The sequence below is a fragment of the Mesocricetus auratus genome, unplaced genomic scaffold (genome assembly GCF_017639785.1).
Source record: "Mesocricetus auratus isolate SY011 unplaced genomic scaffold, BCM_Maur_2.0 Super-Scaffold_100020, whole genome shotgun sequence".
Lineage (NCBI taxonomy): Eukaryota > Metazoa > Chordata > Mammalia > Rodentia > Cricetidae > Mesocricetus > Mesocricetus auratus.
Window position 1 is genome coordinate 14,803,519 of NW_024429201.1, and position 25,469 is coordinate 14,828,987.

General features: G+C 37.7%; 1 protein-coding gene across 11 annotated transcripts in view; it reads right to left on the minus strand.

Annotated features, from left to right (window-relative positions):
- Adamts6 (ADAM metallopeptidase with thrombospondin type 1 motif 6) overlaps positions 1 to 25,469 on the minus strand; it is a 227,443-nt gene that overhangs the window by 60,710 nt on the left and 141,264 nt on the right. For 10 of the 11 annotated variants that reach the window (XR_005869853.1, XM_040728949.1, XM_040728947.1 and 7 more), the window contains one exon: positions 12,168 to 12,270. The exons of the other annotated variant lie outside the window; for it this stretch is intronic. Coding sequence is in view for 9 of the 10 variants with exons in the window: in XM_040728949.1 (XP_040584883.1) it covers positions 12,168 to 12,270 (103 nt within the window). In the remaining variant the exon portion in view is untranslated. The remainder of the gene's footprint in view (positions 1 to 12,167; positions 12,271 to 25,469) is intronic. 11 annotated transcript variants of the gene reach the window in all.

Below are 25,469 nucleotides of genomic sequence, written 5' to 3' on the forward strand. Positions count from 1 at the left end.
CCCCTGAAGATGATGGAATAGAAGCAGTCAATGGGAAGAGTCAGGAAAAAAAGAATAGATAATCTCTGTCTCCAAGATGGAATAACTGGGAAAACAGATGACAATGTGGGCTTAGGGGTGGGAGTAGAATAGCAAATCACCCTATCAGAAGTTAGAGAAGCAGAACCAGAAGCCTCAACCCAAAGTGGCTGGTTTTCTTCTCTATTAGTCATATTGGGGATTATTCACGAAAATAATAACCAAATAAACCCAGAGATATCAGATAGGCAAATTACAACACAGGAACAGAAGAAACACGAGCGGGCAAGGTTAGATGACATCTCTAAGAGATCACAAACTCTTAATTACTAAATCTAAATTTACTGAAATATAGAAATGTTGATAAAAAGTAAAACTACTTCTAAAAGTAATAAATGACTTCAAGAAAACATGCAAACAGATGAGTAAAGAAAGTCAATTCAGGATATAAGATAAGAATGTTAGCAGTGTAGAATGGAAATCGTAACATGGTTGAGAAACACAGGAAGTTAACTGAGATCACGAAAAAAAGCCAAACAAACTTTAGAAATGAAACATCACCAACCAAATAACCCAGTGGAAAGCATCATCAATAGACTATCTCAAGAGAAGAAAGACTATCAGGGATGGAAGGCAAGGATGAGACCATGCAAAACCCCAACAGCAAGAAAGAAATAAAAAACAGTATGACTATTGCATCTGAAAACTGTGGCACAAGATGAAGGGATCAAGCCAAGAATGTATATGGTCAAAGAGTCAAGATAAAAGCTTAAGTCACAAAAAACCTAGTCAATAAAGTTATATCTAAAATTTCCACAGATTTGTGGAAAGAAATGAACATTCAAAATTAAGAGTCACTTGGAACAATAGATATGCATGGCCAAGGAAGATTCTTGCTACATACAACACATTATCGTCAAGATGATAAAACCATTAAACAAACTATCAAAAAGTGTAAGGAAAAATATACCAACTCAATTGCAAAAGCACAAACATCCAAAATAAACAATATCAGAGGTCTTAGCAGAAACCCTAGAAGCCAAAGAAATTTCAAGCTATCATATTAATCTTCAATCAAGATTATGAATTCTAGCAAGTTGTTCTAAAATCAACTATGAATTGAAGGTATTTCAAGATAAGCAAAAAATTAAGCAATTTATCAACAAGTCAGCTCTGCAGAAAATACTCAAAGAAACATGATGCTCAGAGGAGGAAGAAAGATTGCTGTAATCATGAGTAAAGAATAAATTTCATGAGAGAAATAGTAACAAAAGAGAACTAGGAGGACGTCAATCATGCAACACCAAGCAAAGCAGCAACCCCCCAACACATATAGGGAACTACAAAAAAAAAAAGAACAAACAATAATCAAATTTAGAAAAAAGTCAACAAAATTACAGGAATTGCTACCAATAATAATAATAATAATAATAATTCTCCAATTGAAATATGAAGAGTAGCACAATGGATCAAAATACAAGATCTAATTATTTGTTGCCTATAATAAACTCATCGAGGGATAGAATGCAGGTAGAACAGGAAGGGTTGAATTGGGAGGGAGATGAAGGGCAGGGTGGAAGAATGAGCATGGAGAGAGATTACTAACATCAATTACCTTTCAAAATGTCATACAGCAGCACTCTACTGAAAACCTTCCTAAAACACGGACATATTCATATATACAATAAATTTAAAGAAGTTATACTATAATGAGAAGACAGTGTCTCCTTCAGACAAAAGCCCAGATCTAGATATGTGCTACTTTTTAGTTGTTGGTCAATGGGGTCCCATAGACCCTCCAGAAAGCATTATGGGCTATTGCTATTGCTCTTTATAATTTACCCTATATAATTTTACGGCAATATTCTATAGATGAAAACACCATAGGGCAGGGAGAAATCAAGCTAGTACTGACCTGGAGGCTTCATTTCTATTGACCTGCTTTCATGTTAGAAAGTGTTATGCATGCTACCAGGAAAGAAAAACAAAAATAAAAGTCTTTCCTAAGTATGAACCCTGAAAACTACAATAATGACTGTCCTAGTAATATATGCTTGCTGATACAATATGAATATTGTGAGAGTAAGGAAACTATTTTCTGGTTGGACTTTAAGCCTGCACCACAAGATGAAAAGGAAAACACAGCTAGCCATCTATATTTTATCTGATAAATCTCTTCTTCAGAAATGTAAGCATAATGAAGACTTTAAAGGATGTGTAAGAACTGAGGGACTTCATAATCACAAGACAATCCAGAAAAAAATGCCAAAGGGAGTTTTTCAAAATGAAATAAAGCGATCCTGATCAGTAACATCAAAGTACAAAATCACAGGTAAAGCTTAAGTATACTATTGAGTTCAGAATAATAGTATACCACTATGAAGCATGTAACCACCCATAATTCTGCCATAGTGGCTATCAGGCAAAAATATTTACAAACATCTATAGCTGTTATTTGTTAATAGATACTGTGGTGGTTAATCTCCATTGTTTACTTTGCTGGGTTATAATCATCATAGAAGTATGTCTCTTGGGTTGTCAATGAAGGTGTTTCTAAGAAAGTTTAACTGAGCAGGGTAGACTCAGACTGAATATGGACAACATCATCAAGTGAGCTGATATGTCAGGAAGAAGAAAAAGGAGAAAGCCAGCTGAACATCAATGTTCATCTCTCTTGTGGTGGTTTTAATAAGAATGGCCCCGTAGGTTCACATATTTGAATGCTTGGTCACCAGTAAGTGTAAATCTTTGGAGATGCAGCCTTGTTGAGGAAGTGTGTCACTGCAGGTGGGCTTTGAGGTTTCAAAAGGCCACATCAGGCCCAGTGTCTCTCTACCTTTTTATGCCTGTGGTTCAGGATGTAGCTCTCAGTTACTGATCCAGCACCTGTCTGTCTGCGTGCTCCCCACCATGATGATAATGGACTAACCCTCTGCAACTGTGAGCAAGCCCCTATTTAGACGCTTTCTTTTATAAGAGTTTGCTTTGGTCATAGTGTCTCTTGACAGCAACAGAACAATGACTAACACATCTCTCTACTTCCTAAGGACAGAATGTGGCCAGTTGCCACACGATCCAGCCACCATACTTTCCTCAAACTGAGAGCCAAAATAAATCCTTTCCTTACATTGTTCTTATTGGATATTTTGTCACAGCAACAAAAAAACTTAAAGCACACAAACACACGTAAATTGTGTAAATGTAAAATGTGGCATTAGAAACAGAAGTGAAGGGAGTTAAAGTACATACATTTTCTATGTGATCAAATTAGATTATTGTCAACTTAGAATATGTTACTACTAATAAAATAGTTCATGTAATATTTGTGGAAACCTACAAAGCAAAAACTAAAATCTATAAAATAGTCAAAATAAGTGACAAATGGTGATAGAAAGTTTTTGTCACAAACATTTATTTTAAATTTAAAGACAGATTAACTTCTTTAAAAGATGCAGGGAAGGCTGAATGGTTTTAGGAAAAATTTAAAAAGACTCAAGTCTATATACTGCCTACATGTAGCCACTTCAGATTTAGAAATACATAAACTGTAAGTGAAAGCATGGAAAACTTCCATGCAAGTAGAAATTAAAAACAGCAGCAGGAACTGTATCAAAAAACAAAGAACACTCAGTGAAAAAAGTGAAGTGACAAAGGAGGAGATTATAAAATAATGCAATAGCTAATGAAGCAATTGCAATTTACATCTGCAAATACACATACAGTTACCATTGGAGCACCAATACACATAAAACAAATACCAAGAAATCTGAGATGAGAAATACACATTGAGACAATAAAAAGGCATTTTGATATTCCACTTTCAACAATGAGTAAGTCAGTTAGACAGAGAAACAATGCAGAAATTTTGGAGTTTAGTTTATTGTAGACAAAATAGACACAATACACTCCATCCAACTATATTAAAGGGTATCTTTTCCTGAAGTATATGGAAAAATTCTTTAGAGTCCAAAATAGGTTAGAATTCAAAAAGTATTAACAAATATAAGATCAGAATAGCACTTAGCATCTTTTTTCTGGCTACCATGATTAAGTAGGACTTATGCCAGGAATAAAAGTATGGTCCAAGATATACAGCTCAATAAATCTACCACATTACTATTAAAAAATAATAGGACAAAAACCTCAAATGATCATCTAAATAGATACAGAAAAAAATGACAAAATGCAACCAACTTTTCATTATGAAAATTGTCAATGAATTAGAATTAGAAGGAAAATATTCTAACACATCAAAGGCCATCATGATCAACCCATAGCTAACATACTACACAATGAGAGAGGCTGAAGGCCTTCCCTCTAACCTATGGAAGAAAAGAGGTGCCCATTCTTATCACTTCAAGTGAACACAGTACTAGAAGTATTAGTCAGGAAGGAAACGGATATAAAGGACATCCTAACTGCAAAGCAGAAAAGCTGGTAGTCCTCACTGTGGTTACGGAATCCTAAAGACTCTGCACAAAATCCTGTTAGAAATAATAAGTGAAAAACAAAAGAAAAGTGTTCCCAGAATTATTAGAGCCTCACAAAAGATACTGAATAGCCATAGAAATCTTGAGCAAGAATTCAGCTGGGAGAATCGCTCTTCTGATTTCACATAGAATTTCAGAAAGGAAGAAATAAGAGGTGTGTGGTGATTTCTAAAACATGCAATGTAATGATGAAACATAACAGAAGTCTGTGAAATAAACCCATGCAGAGAAAGCAAATGATCTTCAACAAATGTGCCAAGAATGCATAAGGATAATCTCTTAAATAAGTAGTGGTAAGAAAATCAGAAATTCACATGTTAAAAAAAATGAAATCATATCCTTATCAGACACCACACACAACATTGCCCAAAATGGATTAAAGACTTATACAGGAGAGCCAAAGCTATAAAACAACCAGAAGAGAACAAGGATAACATTCCATGACATTGGTTTTGGCAATGGATTTTTGGAAATGACACCTATAACATAAGCAATAGATTCCAAAATAAACAATTGGGTCTGTATAAAATTAAAACGTTTTTTAAAACTGAGAAACTAATCCTCCAAATCCTTATCAAAACTGACCTTTGAATGAAAATGAACTGAGCTGAACTCCTGGAGTTCAGTTGTAGAGAGGGAGGAGTGATAAACAAAGGGGACAAGAAACAGCTCACCTGAGCAAGTGGGAGCTCACGGATCCCAGTCAGACAGCTGGGGAAACAGCATTAGACTCAACCAGCCTCCCTGAATGTGGGTGTCAGTTGGGAGGCCTGGGTAGTCTATGAGGCCTCTAACAGTGGAAACAGTATTTATCCCTAGTGCACAAATGGATTAGGGAGTCCATTCTCTATGTATTCCACACAATAGAAGCAGAAGGGTCTTTGCCAAACTCTTTTTATGAGGCTTCAATAACCTTGGTACCCAAGCCATACAAAGACACAACTAAGAAAGAGAATTACAGATCAATATCTCTCATGAACATTCATGCAAAAATACTCAACAAAATACTGGCAAATCAAATTCAAGAACACATCAGAAAACTCATCCACCATGATCAAGCAGGCTTCATTCCAGGGATGCAGGGATGGTTCAACATACAAAAATCCATCAATGTAATTCACCAACTGAGAAACAAAAATCATATGATCATCTCACTGGATGCTTAAAAAGCCTTGGACAAAATCCAACAGCCCTTCATGATAGGTCTTGGAGAGATCAGGGATAACAGGAACATACCTAAACATAATAAAAGCAATATACAGCAAACCAACAGCCAAGATCAAACTAAATGGAGAGAAACTCAAGGTGATTCCTCTAAAATCAGGAACAAGACAAGGATGTCCACTCTCTCCATACCTCTTCAATATTGTACTTGAAGTTCTAGCTAGAGCAATAAGAAAACAAAAGGAGATCAAGGGAATACAAATTGGAAAAGAAGTCAAACTTACTATTTGCAGATGATATGATAGTTTACATAAGTGACCCGAAAAACTCTACCAGGAAACTCCTACAGCTGATAAACACCTTCAGCAAAGTGGCAGGATACAAGGTTAACTAAAAAAATTCAGTGGCCCTACTATATACAGAAGATAAAAGGGCTGAGAAAGAAATCAGAGAAACATCATCCTTTACAACTTTCGCAAACAACATAATATACCTTGGGGTGATACTAACCAAACTAGCAAAAGACCTGTATCACAAGAACTTTGAGTCGTTAAAGAAATACATTAAAGAAGATACCAGAAAATGGAAAAATCTCCCATGCTCTTGGATAGGTAGGGTCAATGTTGTAAAAATGGCAATCTTGCCAAAAGCAATCTACACAATCAATGCAATCCCCATAAAAATCTCAGCACAATTCTTCACAGTCCTTGAAAGAACACTTCAAATTTATATGGAAAAACAAAAGACCTAGGATAGCCAAAACAACGCTGTACAATAAAGGAACGTCCAGAGGTATCACCATCCCTGACTTCAAGCTCTATTATAGAGAGATAGTCCTGAAAACAGCTTGGTATTGGCACAAAAATAGACAGACAGACCAATTGAATTCAATTGAAAGCCCTGATATGGATGCACACACCTAATAACACCTGAGTTTTGACAAAGAAGCTAAAATTATACAATGGAAAAAAGAAAGCATCTTCAACAAATGGTGCTGACATAACTGGATGCTGGCATGTAGAAGACTGAAGATCATAGATTCATATCTATCGCCATGCACAAAACCTAAGTCTAAATGGATCAAAGACCTCAACATAAATCCACCCATACTGAACCTCTTAGAAGAGAAAGTAGGAGGTACCCTCGAACGAATTGGTACAGGAGACTGTTTCCTGAACATAACAGCAGTAGCACAGACATTGAGATAAAAAATTAATAAATGGGACCTACTGAAACTGAGAAGCTTCTGTAAGGCAAATGACATAGTCAAAAGAACAAAAAGGCAGCCCACAGAATGGGAAAAGATCTTTAACAACCCCACATCTAACAGAGGGTTGATTTCCAAAATATACAAAGAACTCAAGAAGCTAGTCACCAAAACACCAAATAATCCAATTAAAAAGTGGGGTACAGAACCAAATAGAGAATTCTCAATAGGGGAATCTAAAATGGCTAATAGACACTTAAGAAAGTGCTCCACACCTTTAGCCATTAGGGAGATGCAAATCATCTTACTCCTGTAAGAATGGCTAAAATCAAAAACACCAATGACAGTTTATGCTGGAGAGGATGTGGAGAAAGTGGAACACCCCTCCACTGCTGATGGGTGTGCAAACTTGTATAGTCACTTTAGAAATCAGTATGGTGGTTCCTTATGAAAATGGGTATCAGGCCGGGCGGTGGTGGCACACGCCTTTAATCCCAGCACTCGGGAGGCAGAGGCAGGCGGATCTCTGAGAGTTCGAGGCCAGGCTGGACTGACAGCCTCCAAAACAATACAGAGAAATCCTGTCTCGTAAAAACCAAAAAAAAAAAAAAAAAAGAAAAAAAAGAAAATGGATATCAGTCTACCACAAGACACAGCAATTCTGCTCTTAGGCATATACCCAAAAGATGCACAGTCATACAACAAGGACATCTGTTCAACCATGTTCATAGCAGCATTATTTGTAATGCCAGAACCTTGAAGCAACCTAGATGCCCCTCAACTGAAGAATGGATGGAGAAAATATGGTACATTTACACAATGGAGTACTACTCAGCAGAAAAATACAATGGAATCTTGAAATTCACTGGCAAATGGATGAAACTAGAAGAAACCATACTGAATGAGGTAACCCAGTCACAAAAAGACAAACATGGCATGTACTCACTCATATACGGATTTTAGACATATAGCAATGGATTACCAACCTACAATCCACACTGCCAGAAAAGCTAGGAAACAAGGAGGACCCTAAGAGAGACATACATGGTCTCCTTGAGAAGAGGAAAGGAACAAGATCTCCTGAGCTAATTGTGAGTATGGGAAGAGGGAAGAGGGAGTTAGGAGAAAGAGAAGGGCAGAAAAGGAATGGAGAGGAGGACATGAGAGAGCAGGAAGATCAAGTCAGGAGAAGAATAGAGGAGAGTAAGAAAAGAGATACTATAATAGAGCCATTATAGGCTTAAAAAGAAATATGACACTAGGGAAATGACCAGAGATCTACAAAGTTGAGCCCAACTAACAATTTAAGCAATAGTGGAGAGGCTACCTTAAATGCCCTTCTGTGATAATGAAATGACTACCTTATATACCATTCTAGAGCCTTCAGCCAGTAGCTGATGACAGCAGAAGCAAGCATTTACAGCTAAACACTGAGCTGAACTCTGGAACTCAGTTGCAGAGAGGGAGGAGTGTTGAGCAAAGGGATCAAGACCAGGCTGGAAAAACCCACAGAAACAGCTGATCTGAACAATCTGAACAAGGACCCAGACTGATAGCTGGGAAACCAGTATAGGAGTGAACCAGACCCCCAGAACAAGGATATCAATTTGGAGGTGTGGTTAAACTATGGGGTCTCTGGTAGTAGATCAGTATTTCTCCCTAGTACACAAATGGACTTTAGGAACCCACTCGACATAGAGGGATACTCTCTCAGCCTAGACACATGGGGGAGAGTCTAGGTCCTTCTCCAAATGATGTGACAAACCTTGATGATCCCCCATGAAAGGTCTTACCCTCCCTGGGAAGCAGAAAGGGGATGGGGTCAGTTGAGGTCAGGGGAGGAGGGGAGTGAGAGGGAACTGGGATTGACATGCAAAACAAGCATGCTTCTAATTTAAATTAAAAATGGAAAAAAAGAAAATGCAATCATAGTTCTCTGTTATTTTCTATTTCCTGTACACACACACACACACACACACACACACACACACACACACACACACACACAGACAGAGACAGAGACAGAATCAGAGACAGAGAGAAGTGTTTAAATTATATGATGTAGGCCTGTAGGCTACAAAAAAGACCTTGTGGCAATAAATATAATAATAACAAGGTAGGCATGATAGCAAGCAGTAGTATTCCCAGTACTTTTGAGGGTGAGTTAGGAGGATCATGGGTTTGTGGTCAGCCTGGGTTACAAAGTAAGACCCTTTTTTCAAACAAAACAAAACAAATGGCCAAATAATCTGATTTTAAAATGGGCAAAAGGCTAGGTATTTCCCACCTTCACACAGATACTATCGCATCTCAGTTGGAGCAGATATCTTTAAAAAGGCAAGAGGTAGCAAATGCTAATAGGCTGTAGAGAAAAGAACTCTTAGGCACAGTGGTGAGGGCTGCAAATGAGCATAGCAACTATGAAAAACAGAATGGAAGTGTCTCAGACAACAAGAAGAGCCATGATAGAAAAGCAACGATGTTAATATTGTATCTGTCCAAAGGAAGTGAGATCCTTGCATCAAGGACACACCGGCATACATGCTGATGGCAGCTCCACTCTCTACTCCCAGCAAATGAAACAAGTGATGCCTGCCAGTGGATGACGGGAGTTCTTAGTGTGCTATGTAAACTTTATGGAATATTCTTCAGCCATTCTTTGTAACAACAGTGATGGAACTAGAAAACATTATATTGGGTAAAGTAAGACAGGTAGACAGAGGAAGAAGACACATGTCCTCATCCATCTGTGAAAGAGAAGAAAGTTGATCATGCTGAATGAACAATAGTTACTATAAGACAAAAGTAAAGAGACAAGGGAAATGGAGAAAAGCTGGATAACAGATGCCAAAATTTGGCTAAATAGGAGGAATTGGTTTTCCCATTCTATGTAAGACAACTATAGTCTATGACAATTTGCTATACAAAGTAATTAGAAAAGAGTTTGAAGGCCCCAACACATAATAGTGTGAGCTGCCAGTCACCCTGATATAATCAACAAATTCCTCAAATGGCCATACTGCACCACCTAAGTATAAGTAGATGTCAATTAAAAATTAATAAAATTAAAAATTTATTTAAAAAGGAAAACAGTTTTGAGGGAAAGATATATAAACAACAACAATATACAACTGGCCAGATACATGAAAGAATGCTAACCCTCCAGGGAAACACCAAATACTGCTTGGTATGTTGTAGTAAACAGCATTCTCAGATGCTGGTGGTGGGAGCGTAACATGGTACAATCACTTTTGTAAAACATCAGGAATTTCTTTTAAAGCTCAACTCTCACTTGTGCTATTGCATAGAATTTCACCCCTCATTCACTCAAGAGAAAGGGAAACATGCTCATAAAAGATATGAACAAAGCATTCACACCAGGTTACTCATGTATAACAAATGAAAACTAAAACCAACCCAGGTATCCATATACAGCAGAAATCAAAACAAAGTAATTACTACAGAAGAATACCATTCATCAATAAAAAAAGATTAAATCACTACTGCATACGACAACATGGAAAAAATATAAAAGCAATTGCTAAAAGGAAACAGTAATGGGCAAGATTATATGAAGTTCTTGAGCAGGCATAACTAAACTATGCAAGAAAGACGAGCAATGGTTACCTCTTGAAGAGTTGACTATGGGTGTGAAGAACTATAAAGACTGTTTGGGGTCTAATCATTTATATCTTCTCCAAATGTCTATTGTTCAAAGCTCAAGCCCAATATTGTACTATTTGAAGAGGGAGCCTCTGGGGAGCATTTGGGCCATGACAATTAGGCACTTATGAATTGGATTAGTTTCCAGGAGCTTTTCTCTCTTGAGTCATGGTAGGTACAATGATAAGATGGTAGTAGTCTGCAACTCAGAAAAGGTGCCATTCCTAGAGTTCAACCCTGTAGCCACCCTGATCTTTGGTTTCCAACTTCCAAAACTGAGAGCAGTCAATGTCTGTTGCTTAAGTCTGTTAGTCTATGAAAAACAGTTATAGATATGAGCCAGTAAGGACTAGGGTAATTTTGGAGCTAATGGGGCCATTCTGTATCTCACTCAGGCTTCATGGATATATGGCAAAATTCAGAGAGAACACAGCTAAGATATGTGCATCCCATGCTTATTCTTACGGCAAAAGAAAAGTGAGCAAACAGCTGAAAGATGGCCAATGGCACACATGCCAAAGCATTCAGAAGAAAACAGCTACAGGTTAATTTAAACCGCATCAAAACCAACATGATCAATGAGTGGCTAGAGAGGGGAGCATACATGTGTATAATAAAATGATAAGCATAAAATATTGGTGGTCACTACATAGCTGTTATGCTCAAAAAACTTTTTAAAAGTACTCTTCTTGTATAATTTTAAAGCAAGATTTTAAAAATCAATGCTTTTAATAATACATTAAAATTTCCACACAACAAAATGCAGTTTATAATTTGAAAGTAAAAACCTCATCTGCTTAATGACAAATAAGTCTTTGATACATGTCCAAATTAAGCAGCAAAATGCTTTCAGATAAGGAAAAACTAGTTAAGCATGGCAGGAAGCTTACTTCAATAGGAGAATAAGTTTGAGGCAAGCCTTCACGACATATCAAAAATCTGTCTCAAAAATAAAACAAAACAACAAAAACCTAAGCCGGAACAAAACTTAAGATATGGGGAGTAAGTTAGCTTAATGGGTACAGATGCTGGCTTGGTCAAGCCTTTGGACCTGAGTTCAGTCCCTAGACCTGAAAAGGCAGAAGGACTAAACTGACTCCTTTGACATCTACACAAGAGTCCTGGGGAATCCTGTGCTCATGTGTGCACACACAGTAACTTCTTAAAGGAAAATCAAACAGTACATCTTTAGAAAGATCATTATTAGCCTTTGACTAATGAAAAAATAAACAGGTTTCTTTTTCTCCTTATAATGCATTGAGTTTATTTATGTCGGCATATTTTTCAGGGGATAATCACAAATATCCAATGATTATAACTTATCCCAGTAAAATCTCAGGCAGACCTCATAGTTTTTTGTGACTACATACTTTCTAGGAATTTTTTAAACTTGCTAACGAGAATTAGGTTTTAAAATAAAAATTCTAATAATTTGTAAACTGTTGCATATAAACTATCACAGGGAAGCAAAATATGAGACATAAAATAACATAAGCATTTTCTTGCTTTGACGAGCAAACACTAATTCTAACTAACATGTCCATGAAGGTATGCATGTTTATATTTACATACTCTTAGATTTGCAAAGCTCTCAAGCAGGAGTGCTCTGCTGGGTCATACGTTACCTCCAGTATAGGGTTTCCAGTTATAATGCTTTCCCCGGAAAGGCATATTGTCAAAGTCTGCACACTGTTTTTCTCGAAAATCTCGGGAACCCAAAGGGCATGGCTAAAATAAAATAAAATCATAAATAGTACCATTGTTGTAAAATACCCAAACCAAGGGACAGAGTCCCTAAAATTTGTATTTACTGACCACCACCCTATCTCCTCTGGGTATCGTCTGACTTTTGTTTTATCATTTTACAATAAAGACTCACACTGAGGTGTCTGAGTTTTAAGTCCAGGCGAGAAAAAATAATTACAGAGACTTAAACTAAGTGATGGAAAGTTGTCATGGAACTTAATATGTGTCATAGCCATCATACCTCCTTACAGAGACACTGGGAAACTAGGCAAGAACTAGAACATAAGACCCTTGGTAACAGTGTCTGAAACCAAGGTGCCATGATTCTCTGTAGATACACCTTGAAGGCACCAAGATGGAGAGCACTGAGACAGTATCTAGCTTGTAAATTGCCATTTGTACCCCTGACCACTACAGATGTTTCCTGATGAAAACCAGAAGTTGATTTGGGGAAAATGCTAGGATTCAACTCCAAGCACCTTCAAATTCAAGAGGTTTGGGTTTATTAAAATGTAAATTTCACCTTTTAACAACACAGAAAATGAAATGACAAATTGGTACCAAATGTGCACATTTTTAAGGGGAAAGGAAATGGTAAGGGAACAATAACTGGTTATAAAAGTTTGGAATGTTTCTTTTACCTGAAAAATTTAAAGAGAAAATCCTGCCAATCTAACTAGGTCTAAATTATAAATGCCACAGTCATCCTGTACTCAACTCCAAGTACACAAAATGAAAGTATAACATCTCATGGAGTGTTTGAGCAATAGGACAATTTGATTCATCTTTTAGATTCCTATTGTATTGTAGCACTTAAAAAATAAAAAAGCTATAAATTTTGGAACACTAAGAAAACTGTCCACTTAAATATAGAACAAAATATATCATGAAAGAACAAAATGAGAAGAGGGTAATTTTGGAAATCCAACCTAGGGCACTGTAGATGCTGGGTAATAACAGTATGTCACTGAACCATATCCCCAGTCCTGGAAATACTCAGCTCAGAATAAATGACAAGTGAGACAGTCTTCAGAACTTTCCTAGCATCTCCCCTAGACATTTGCCTTTGCTTTGTACACTGTCCAAGATCAGTAAGTAATAGTAAATTCCTATGAAATGTGTGAAAATAATAGATCATTATATGTAAATATTTACAAGGCTGTCATTACTTACTACAGGCTGTGGATCGAAATTTTTATTAAGTACAAAGCTTCAGATTTGAAAATAGTGGCAGCAGCTGTACATGACACTAAGAGCCCAAATCTTAAAATATACTTAGTGTAGAGAAATACTACACCACCAATTCCAAACCTAAGGCTTCTTTTTGTGTAATTACTCTTTTGCCTACTTTTAGCATGTATATCATTCTATTCTTGAAAGCCCTTATTTGGGCTTTGGATCTTTGGAATATTGACATTTGACATTGCTACATGACATCCTTTTATGTTGCTATATGACATTGTCATCTAAAATGTTTATGGTCAAGAACCATACAATCAAACTACAAACAAACAAAACCTGCAAGAAAAAAAAAAAACAACTTCACAATGTTTTAAACGTTTATGATTTGGGAAGGGCATTCCCATAGCTGTTATTGGTTACATATGTCTGATAAATATGGTTGAACATAATAAGGAATGTTTTCTAATCTATTTTCCCTTTTTTAAAGACTAATTTTATTTTTAATTATGCATGTGTTTAAGGGGGTAAAAGAATATGCACATGAGTGTAGGCAAACATGAATGCCAGAAGAGGGCGCCAGATCCCCTGGAACTGATTTACAGGTGGTTGTGAGTCACCCAGCATGGGTTCTGGAAATGCACTCAGATGCTCTGCAAGAACAGCACATGCTCTTAATCACTGAGCCATCTCCCTGATCCTTTTCTAAGCTATTTTCAAAGACTCTTTTATGAGAGTTAAAGTTGTCTGTCAGTGGTTTTACCAAGCACCAAATCTATTTTTAAAGCAAATACCAACTTCAAAAATATATGTAATTTGAACTATAGATACAAGTTTTCACCTAAGAAGTTTAAGCCACTTAAAAGTTTATACAAGCACAGTTTTTAATCTACTTGAAAAGACCAGATTGAGGTGGGAAAAGTAAATAACTCTGTCAGGAAATATAAATAGCAAACAACAATATCTTACAACTTGTCTATAGGTGCTGCATATGTGAAAGACCAATATGCCATGTAGTAAGTTCTGACAATACTGAACTTGAAAGAAAACTTTGAGTTTGTCCCATAGTATTGCAACTGAGATAGTTAAGACAGAAAAAGGGCCTGGGGAGATTGTGCTGGGAGGATTATTGAGAGGGAAGCCAAGGAAAGCTATGCAGGTAGGAAAGAAGAGATTATTTCTTCTGAATAGTAGAACCAAAACCAGGAACTGTACAAAAACACAAGGAGAAACAACAGCTCTTACACAAACACCAGTGTAAAGCTCTGCGTTCACACATTAAGGCATTCATTGAAAGCAAAAGTAAAAATGCTACTTTCCAGTATTTTCTAAGGACCACTCAAAAGAGAAGAAAAGCCAATAGTCAATAAAATGAGACTGCTGTTTAATGAAGCACTTGGGTGACATTACATGAAGTTTCTTACCAATTCCTTTCTTCTGAGTGCCTCTCCTAGGGTCAGCTACAATAAAATTAAAATCATTGTTGTAAATGTCACTTAACTAGTTCTAAGTATGCTATGACAGACTTCAGAGATCTTTAGGTGTGTAAGCTAGTTAATCCCTAACAGCAAACTCATGAAGCAATCATAACCATTTTATAATGAAAGAACTGGGAGTACAGAAAGGTTGGCTCAAAAAAAAAATTCAGGGTATGAAAATTCCCTGGAGGCATCGGAATGGGAACAACCTCTTAATTCACTCCAAATGATGCAACAGCATAGGCTTAATATGTAAGTGAATGGTCATGTCGGTGCTTCAATAGAAGTATTTACAAAAAAGAAGAGACAGGTCAGATTTGGTTAGTTTTTGAGCCAGTAAAGAATCATATCTTTCAAGAACTGGTGTGAGAGGTCATGTAATAACATTTGAACAGATACTTCCTTCAGCTTTATCTATAATTATCTATCCCCAAAGCAGTCACTCAATTTGTAGAAACATGAACAGAAGGACAAACACTTTTCAGAGAGCTACAACTGTTAGGAACTTCCTTATTTTCCATCAAAACTTGTCTTCTTACATCCAAGTGGTTTTTATTCTTTGTATAATATGGGGTGGGGATCTGGGAGTGTTGGGGGGGGGGGAAGTAGGGGAAGGAGAGGGAGCTGGGATTGACATGTGAAGCAAGCTTGTTTCTATTTGAATAAAAAATTCTATAATATGTATCAGATATAATCTAGGCTTTGTGATTAGAGGGAAAAAATAAAACCTTAAATTCTCTGTTTTTGAAACTTATTGTAGCTGGACACGAGACCGATGAAGCAGAGTAAAGAGGTTGGTAGTTAGGTGAGAGAGAAGTTGTTTGAAGCACTAAGGAATAGTGAAAAGAAACAGAGAGGACTGCAAATAACAAATGTCCCAAGGCAGAATCATTGATGCATTCACAGAATAGAGGTGGAGACTTAAGAAGATCTGGATGGAACTGCTTCCATGTCTTTGTTTCTAGATGTTATAATTTCAGTTCTTACCAGGAACGCTCTGAATATGTAAAGAGTAAATATAAGCTAAGAAGGAATCACATTGGCTAGTTTGGAGAATGATAAAAGAGTAATTAAAGGAAAGTAATTTCTGGAAGAAATTTGTAAAGCCTATTTTTGTTTATTGTTTTTAAATGAGGGTTTAATGTGTAGTATGATTTTTAGGTGACTTAAGCATCATAATATCAACACTGTCCTAAAGCCAGTACAGAAAACAATGTGAACACTAATTAAGCATCCTCTCCCCAAAACAAGTAGAGTCTTGTGGATCCAAGAGCAACTCTACAGGTCTTAGTACAGGTTTGTACTTTCAAATTAAAAACAATAACAATACTCTTGAATCCCAGGCATCAGCCTGGGAATCCAGCATGGGACTGATCAAGACCCCCTGAATGTGAGTGTCAGTGAGGAGGCCTAGGTAATCTATTGAGCCTTGGGCAGCAGATCAGTACCCATCCCGAGTATACACATGGACTTTGGACTCCCATCCAACAATGTGAGGTGCACTCTCACCCTGAACTCTTGGGGAAGGGTCTAGGCCCTGCCTTATATGAAATGACAGACTATGGACACCCCCATGGAGGGCCTCACCCTCCCTGGGGAAATGAGGGGATAATGGGGGGGTTGGGGGGAGGGCACGGGAGGAGGGGAGGGAAAGGGAGAGGGACCTGGAACTGACTTGTGAAGCAACCTTGTTTCTTATCTAAATTTAAACTGAAAGATAAATTTAAAAAAATAGCAATAAAATCTTTATTACCATTTTCCCAGATATGTAGGCATTAACACATTTTATAAACTATATTGTACTTTCAACTATTTGGATAGATAATTTTTCCTTTTGCCTAAACTTAACATATTTTATTGGTAGATCAATCTAAGAAGGTCAATCCACTGACTGGGTGTAAAAGTTGCTACACAGAGGAGTTTCAGTGCCTGCTAGCAAACTTGGAAGTGGTGTTCCTATTTCAAGACTTTAATCCTGGCTTTGTCTCAAGGAAGACGGTAACATTGGCAAATTCCAAATCCCTTTATGTCTTTCTTTCATTTGTAAAATACATCCCAATGCCCTAATCTTAAAGAAAAACACATCCCAAATGGATGTCTTCCTTGACATTGAGTGAGGAATGGGCTGAGAGTGAAACTTTTCTTTCCCCTTTCCTCTCCAGACCCTAAAGGACACTGGCCGACTGGACAGCATCAGCAGCCTCGTCATCAGAGATAAGGAGGAAAGTGACTCCACTCTCTTGTGCTACTCCTTTCCCACATTTTCCATTTTCCTCCTTTCTGCATGCACACCAAATGCACACAAGCTTCACTCTCACTACACCTGACCATCTTTCAACACTCTCAAAGGTTTCCTTCTTCAGGAGAGCAACCCAAATGCTACTCTACTAAGCAAGTTATACATTTGACAAATTAGTGTGAAGTATGGACACATTTGATTGTCTAACCCGACAGACACCTTTGTGCATATTACATGGTATGGGCTAATAGAGGTCTAGCTTCCAGATTTTTCTTCACAAAATCTCCAGCTCCCAATTATCACATTCTATCTGCCTGTTGAACTAATGTGATCCATACTTGGGCATTTCCAAAATTAAATGTGGTAATCAATGCATATGTGATTGTGGTTTCTTGAATGAGAATGGTAACCATAGGCTCATACAATGTAATGCATATTTCCCAGGTGATGGAACTGTTTGGAGAGGATTTGGAGGTGTAATCTTTGTTGGAGATGTGTTACTGGGCCTCTGTGTGTGTGTGTGTGTGTGTGTGTGTGTGTGTGTGTGTCTGTCTGTCTGTCTGTCTGTCTATCTGTCTGTCTGTCTGAGTATGCGCATTTCTCTAAGTTTCTTTTTTAATTAATTTAAATTTAAATTAAAACAATCTTATTTTACATACCAATCCTAGTTCCCTCTCCCTCCCATCCTCCCACTGCCCCCATCATCTTCACATCCCACCCCCCATCCACTCCTCAGAAAGGGTGAAGTCTCCCATGGGGGAATCATCAAAGTCTGTCACATCATTTGGGGTAGGACCAAGGCCCTCCCCCTGTATCTAGGTTGAGAGAGTATCCCTCCATAGGGAATGGACTCCAAAAGCCTGTTCATGAACTAGGGATAAATACTGGTTCCATTGCCAGTGGCCCTATAGACTGCACAAGCACCCCAACAGACACCCAAGTTCAGGGGACCTACTTCAGTCTTATGCATGTTCCCAGTACAAGATCTCCTAAGTAAATTGGGAGCATGGAAGAGGGGGAATGAAGTTAGGAGAAAGAAGAGTGGAGAAGGGGAGCAGGAAGGAGAACATGAGGGATCAGGGGTTGGAGGAAGGACAGAGAAGGAGAGCAAGGAAAGAGATACCTTGATAGATGACACCATAATGGATTTAACAAGAAACCTGGCACTGGGGAAATTCCCAGGAATCCACAAGGATGACCCCAAATAGGAATCTAAGCAATAATAGAGAAGCTACCTTAAATGTCCTTCCCCTATAATGAGATTGATGACTACCTTAAATCCCATCCTAGAGCCTTTAATCAGTAGCTAATGGAAGCAGAAGCAGAGACCCACAGCTAAACACTGTGATGAACTCCTGGAATCCAGTTGTAGAGAGGGAGGAGTGATGAGCAAAGGGGTCAAGACCAGGCTGGGGAAACCCACAGAGACAGCTGACCTGAGCAAGTAGGAGCTCAGGAACTCTAAGATTCTTTTAACTCAGATAAGGTTGTAAGCTCACAGCTACTGCTTCAATGTGATGTTGGCCTGCCTTCTGGCATGTTCCCCACCATGTTAGTCATGGACTCTAATCCTCTGCAACTGTGAGCTCCAAATTAAACATTTTATGTTATAGGTTGCCTTGGACTTGGTGTCACAGCAATTGAAAAGTAAAACATTGTCTTACTGAAGCCTTACTTTAATTTTTCCATTGTGTGTGTGTGTGTGTGTGTGTGTGTGTGTGTGTGTGTGTGTGCGCGCGCGCTCATGCACAGTTACATATATCTGGGTGGGCATAATCCAGTTATATCTCACAGGTGGAGGGCAGAGGACAACTTGCAGGAGTCTGCTCTCTTTCCACCATGTGAGTACCAGAGAGCTAACTCAAGTTGCCCGGTATAGTGGTAAGTACCTTTACCTTGTGAGCATTCTTGCTAGGTACCTCAGGCTTCATTCTAATAGAATTTTCTCCTTATGTAGTTTCCAGATGGTTTTGATAATGTTGCTTATTTTTATTTCTAGTAGTTTCAATAGTCATTCAATATTCAAGGTGCTGGGCAGAAACCCAGGGCCTTATTCATGTTAGGCGAAGACTCTGCCACTGAGCTACATTCTCCTTTAAAAGAAACAAAAGACTGATAACGTAGGTTTTCCAAACTGGGACCTAGCTAATAAGTTTGCTATCATAATCTTATGTACAAGCTTTTCAAACTAAAATGATCGCTGCACTATATGCCCTGAGTTTAAAATACCCGTTTGTAACAGGATTTTCCCCTAAACATAATAAAGAAGTTTAAGAAACAAACTTGTGCTTTGTAATGTCTAAGTCTTAAATAAAATGCATCTCTGTTCTGTACTTTTTAAGAACTTGAAGTCTCTTAAAAACAAAATAAATCTCTATTCTGTACTTTAAAGGTTAATCCCTATTTCTGAAGACAAAACATGTATCCTGGATAGATTTCTAAGAAAAAAATACTTGGCACATGTCTCTTTTCTAGTTATAATGTGGGACACAGCTGTAGCACTGATAATTAGTGGATCAACTCTACCTTATCATCACTTACCCTGTATATCTCTCCCTGGGGACAAGATCTGTAGTTTCAGAATGCTCTCAGCTATCTGGTTCTGCTACAGAGTGAGGTTAGACTAGGAGTGAGGCAATGTCACAAGTGACCATGGGCTTCCAGGGAAACCTGCTCTGCTACATCCACTCCTAAGTCCCCATAACCAATCAGCAGTTCCGTGCTTTACTGGATCACTTCCATAATGCTGGCGCACTACGGAGATTTAGTCTCCTCATTAAAAAAAATATTTGTAGAATATTTGCCCTCCCTCATAAAAGTGATCTGAAGATTGATAGTTATTTATAAATGAAACTACATCTCAACCTACAGTCATAGATGTAATAATAGCTATACTCAACTGAGTTGTCTATTCGATAACAGAAATAGCTTTGAGACAGACACTTTATGTATGTTGCAGCTTTCAATTCTCAAAAACCTTGAAAGTTTTGGGTGGCTATATGATATTATTTAGAAGCTGACAGAAGTTTAGTGAGGTTAGGTGACCTGCCAGAGTCAGAAAGGTAGAGTCAGAGTCAGGACTCAAATTTAAGTCAATTTAACTCCCAAGTGAACCCTTTTTTTTCCACCACATTCTAGCTCCAAATACATGCTATAATTTTCCTATCTATACAACCAAGACAACAATACTATTTAATATTTAAGCCAAGAACCAAGAAAAGAAAAGGAAAGAAAACTGAATAAGAACATATCAAACTGACTGGGAGCACACCCAAATCCACTACACACTTTATACCTGGATTTTAGAACAGATCACAGAAGACAGGAATAGCCCTTTAATATCAATTGCACATTGCACATTGCACATTGAGTACACAAAGGAGGCAGAGAAGATGGTTAAGACATGAGGAAGAAGTGACTTTCTACTCCAGTCTCTTAGTCATGTCACCGATAGTTCTATCCTAGTCTTGGGTGGCAATAACCCACAAATAACAAAGAATAAGAAAACAAGGGAAATTCTTTTAGGAATGTAGATAAATCTTTTCCTTGGTCCCTAATACTTTTTATTTAAAGAATATTTAAAAGACTGTATGTAAAATTTGTTTCATCTGTTGCAAAGAGAAGTTTCTTTGATGAGGGGTGAAGACTTCCCTTATCTCTGGTATAGAATAAATATGCAGAGTAAGTTAGTGATTATGCTGGCTTAGTAAAGTGGTGGTTGTAGATTCTCATCCAAGATCTATGACTTCACTAGCCTTGGGTAGTTGGCTAGGTTTCCAGTGCCAGGCACGACTTTCCTTTTCTTGAGCAGATCTTAAGTTCAATTAAAGAGTTGTTGGTTATCACCAAAGTATGGATGCTACTCCTGAAGAATATTACAGAAAACTACAACCAATCAAAATGCAGAGTTTTGGCACCCAGTCCCAATGGATACATCTGCAAAATAATTCCTATCCCTAAAAAAGGCTCAGAGAACATTGCTGAGAGATTACAAGAGCCAGAAGATCAGGAGTTTGCTGTGAGACAGTACCTCCTAGTAATGTCAGAAGCTACATCCATAAAATCTCACCAACATGACTATATAAACATGGGTTAAACAGTAACAGCAACAGTAGACATGTCAAAGCAAATGGAGAACAGGTCATGATGTCTTAGCCCTACCCAAGGAACTAAAGCCAAGAAGGAATACTGAGAGTAGGAGAAACAGTGTTATCCAGGAACTATCACACCAATTTATTGTCTAATACCAAATGGTCAACCCTGAAAATGTGTGTGTGTGTGTGTGTGTGTGTGTGCGCGCGCACGTGCATGCGTGCATAACACTTTATAGCCTGAACAGCTTATATTTAGAAAAATATATCATATACATATATAAATGTAGCAACAATTAATGAAAAAGGAGGCCATTAATTTGAATAAGAGCAAGAAAGATTAAATGGGAGGTTTAGAGGAAAGAAAGGAAGAAATTATGTAATATTGTAATCTCAAAAATAAAAGAAATAATTTTTAAAAATGGTTCATGATCATAATACAGTAAAGTCAATTTTTTTGTCTTTCTGAAAATTAAATTTTCCAAGAACATATTCATGTCACTAACTTAATTCATGCTACTTAAACAGTATAATATAATATAAGAATGTTTACCTTCTTAGAGCATTCCACACAATTACTTTAAGACAGAGAGGAATAAATAAGGAAAATGCTCATGAAAACAAATTTATCTGTTTAGTCAACAATATATTTAGGTGCCAGTGCAGAGGATATTCCATACAGGTATCAACCAAAAGCAGATTTTTGAACAACTCCTGAGCAAACATTTTTCATAGTATTAAACACAAAAAAATATCTTTACTTCTGACAATGGCCTGCAGGATAATCACATCACTGCATACCTTTAAACATGATTTAAAAAACTGTCAGAGATCAGCCACTTATCTTTCACCCACAGAACAGAACTGTTTCCTGGGTTAATGAGCCTTTAACTTTATGCTTTGCCTAAAATGATGCTGGCCAAACCCAAGTTCCAGTAAGCTAAGGTTATTAGATTAGCTAATAATATCAAATACGCAGGTGCTGAGTGAGAACAAACTGTTTCCAGATCTTCTGTATGTCTTCTAAAAAAGATTTTTAATTTTACTTTATGTACATGAGTATTTTGTCTACATGTATGCTGATGCCTGTGGAGGCAAGAAGAAAGCATCAGATCTCCTAGAACTGTAGTTACAAATGGTTGTGAGCCAACATGTGGGTGCTGGGAACTGAACATGGTTATCTGCAACAGCAGTAAGCGCTCTTAAAGACTGAGGCATCTCTCTAGCCTCCTTCCATTTGTCTTAAATTAATGCTTCTGCTCTTTCAGTAGCTTCAAGATGAAAAGTATATTAGTTTCTCCTCCAGATACAATTATTGACATTATCTAGTACTGTGGCCATTATCTAGTACACATTATGTGCATGTGAAATAAAGGGTCTTTGTCTAGCAATTTTGGGAGACTCTACTGTGACCTTTGGTTATGTAAGTAACAAACTCTTCATCCCATACATTCTACAGAAATTAATGAGTCTCACTGCACAGAATCTAAAAGGCTCATTAGTTTCTTTTAAGAGCAACAGGCTATGCATGGAGCGATGGCTCAATAACTAAGTGTACTTGTTCTTGCAGAGGACCCAGGTTCAATGGCTCAAAGCCATTTGTAACTCCAGTTCTGACTCTTATTTCTGATCTCTTAGGGAACAAGTCATGCATGTGGTGCACATATACACACACCCAGGCAAAACACTCAAACATGTAAAATAAATAATAATTCTAAAACATATTTTTGAAAGAGTGACAGGTCAATTTTATAACTGGATACTACCAATTTTATAAATGGATACCCATTTGTGATATATTTTTATGTTTGATTGGGTCTTGTAGTTACAAGTTCTCTATTCTGTCTTTACCAGTCTTTCTTTGAATTGGGATTAAGAAAGCCAATGGGAACATTGCCCCCTTTCTTCCTGCCCTTGATATGTCTGTGGTTGGAATTATATGACATTCAGGAGAAACTGAAAATATCCTGTTTGTGTTTGCTATTAGTAAGACTACTTGATCTATGTTGGTTCTAGGCTTTCATTTCCTTATAACTTAAGCAAAACATTTATGTCTTGTATTTTCCAGTCCAGTTCACCATTATAGAGTTGTGCATAGGTAACACCAAGCTTCTAAGCAGTGAAGTGTTCCAGTGTGGATGGAGCTCCTTTTGTCATATCTACAGATGCAGTAAACCTTAGAATTGATGACATTTCCCTCTGTACTAGGACTATTTCACTGAGATCTTAGACCAGAAATTGTAGCCACCTTTAGTAAGTAGAAGAACCCTGTGGTACATATTTAATTCATGGATTCTATCCCAGCTTTATACTGTTTCAGCTTTCCTCTGATTTTCTTTCTCCCTTTCCCAAGAAATAGGTTTCCATATATGCTTCATTTGGGGTAAGAAAAGCGCATCTCCTCCTCTTCCCTGTGCCCCTATCCTCATCCATACTTAAAGCTTTGACTTCCTATATGTCCACCTTCTTCTTCTATCATAAGTGTTTGCTATACCTTCATTCCTTAAGACCTCTTACCTTCCTCTCAGAGTCCCTGGGCTTGGATCACCTCACTTAGTATGATATTTTCCAGTTTCATCCATTTTCTTGCAAGTTTCATACTTTCAGTTTTGTTTACAGACAAAGTTCTATTGTGTATATATGTCATATTTTTGTTTTCCATTCATCAGCTGAACCAATTCTATATGGTAGCCATTGTGAATAGAGCCACAGTAAACACAGATGTTCAATTTGCTTGATAGAATAATATGGTGCCCTTTGGGGATATGCCTAAGAATAGTATAGATGAAAATATATGATAGTTCTAATCTTTTTTTTTTTTCCAGTTTAAATTTAGATAAGAAACGAGGTTGCTTCACAAGTCAGTTCCAGGTCCCTCTCCCATTCCCTCCCCTCCTCCCGTACCCTTCCCCCAACCCACCCCCGTTATCCCCTCATTCCCCCAGGGAGGGTGAGGCCCTCCATGGGGGTGTCCATAGTCTGTCATTTCATATAGGGCAGGGCCTAGACCCTTCCCCAAGAGTTCAGGGTGAGAGTGCACCTCACATTGTTCTATGGGAGTCCAAAGTCCGTGTGTATACTTGGGATGGGTACTGATCTGCTGCAAAAGGCTCAATAGATTCCCTAGGCCTCCTCACTGACACCCAAATTCAGGGGGTATTGATCAGTCCCATGCTGGATTCCCAGGCTGATGCCTGGGTTTCAAGAGTTAACCTTTGTCTAGTCAGCTGTTTCTGGGGGTTAAACCAGCCCAGTCTTAATCCCTTTGATCACCAGTCCTCCCTCTCTGTTACTGGCTTTCTTTTTGCTTTTAAGATGCCTCCACACCAGCTTGTGATGGAGGAAGTCCTGTGTATGTGCTTATTTTATTGGTTGTTGGATAAAGCACTGTTGGTCAATAGGGAAGCAAGATAGTTGGGACTAGGAGTCTAGGAGGATCCTGGGAAGTGTAGTGAATAGATTGATCACCATGTGATCTCCTGGGAGCAACAGGTGCTCAGGAGTGCATCCTCAAAAAGATAAGTCCTTATAAAGTATATATTAGTAATTATGGATTAATAATCAAGTCAGAGCTAGCCAATTAGAAACCAAAGCAAACGGCCAACAGCTTCATAATTAATATAGTGTCTTGTATGTTATTTGGTGGCTGAAAGCGACAACAGGACCTAGGCAGCAGGCAGGAAGAGTACACATTACAAACTTGCACAGAGGCTGTATCAATTTAGACTACAACAGTATGTAAACATTCACATTTTTCCACATTTCATCAGTATTAGTTATTTGTTTTCTAACTGGGTTGAGATGGAATTCCAAAGTCCTACATCCATTGACTTGGTGTTGTCTGCTTGTGTGTGTGTGTGTGTGTGTGTGTGTGTGGTGCTTCTTGGAGGCAACAAATAGCTCTTGCTTTTGAACCAATCTACTATTGTGTTTTCTGACTGAGAAATTGAGATCATTGATTTCACTTATTAGAAATGTGCATTGCTTCCTGCTATTCTGTTGGTTTTGTAGTGTTTTCCCCCTTCCTTTCTTATTTACTATTATTCTAGCATGGTTTATTAATTCCTGTGGCCTCACAGACAGATTTTTTTCTCTTCAATCCGAAGGATTCTTTTCAGTTTTTACTTCTCCTTTTTCTGTGTCTTTAACTCATAAATAAGATCTTTTCAATGTGTTGCATATATCTTACAATTA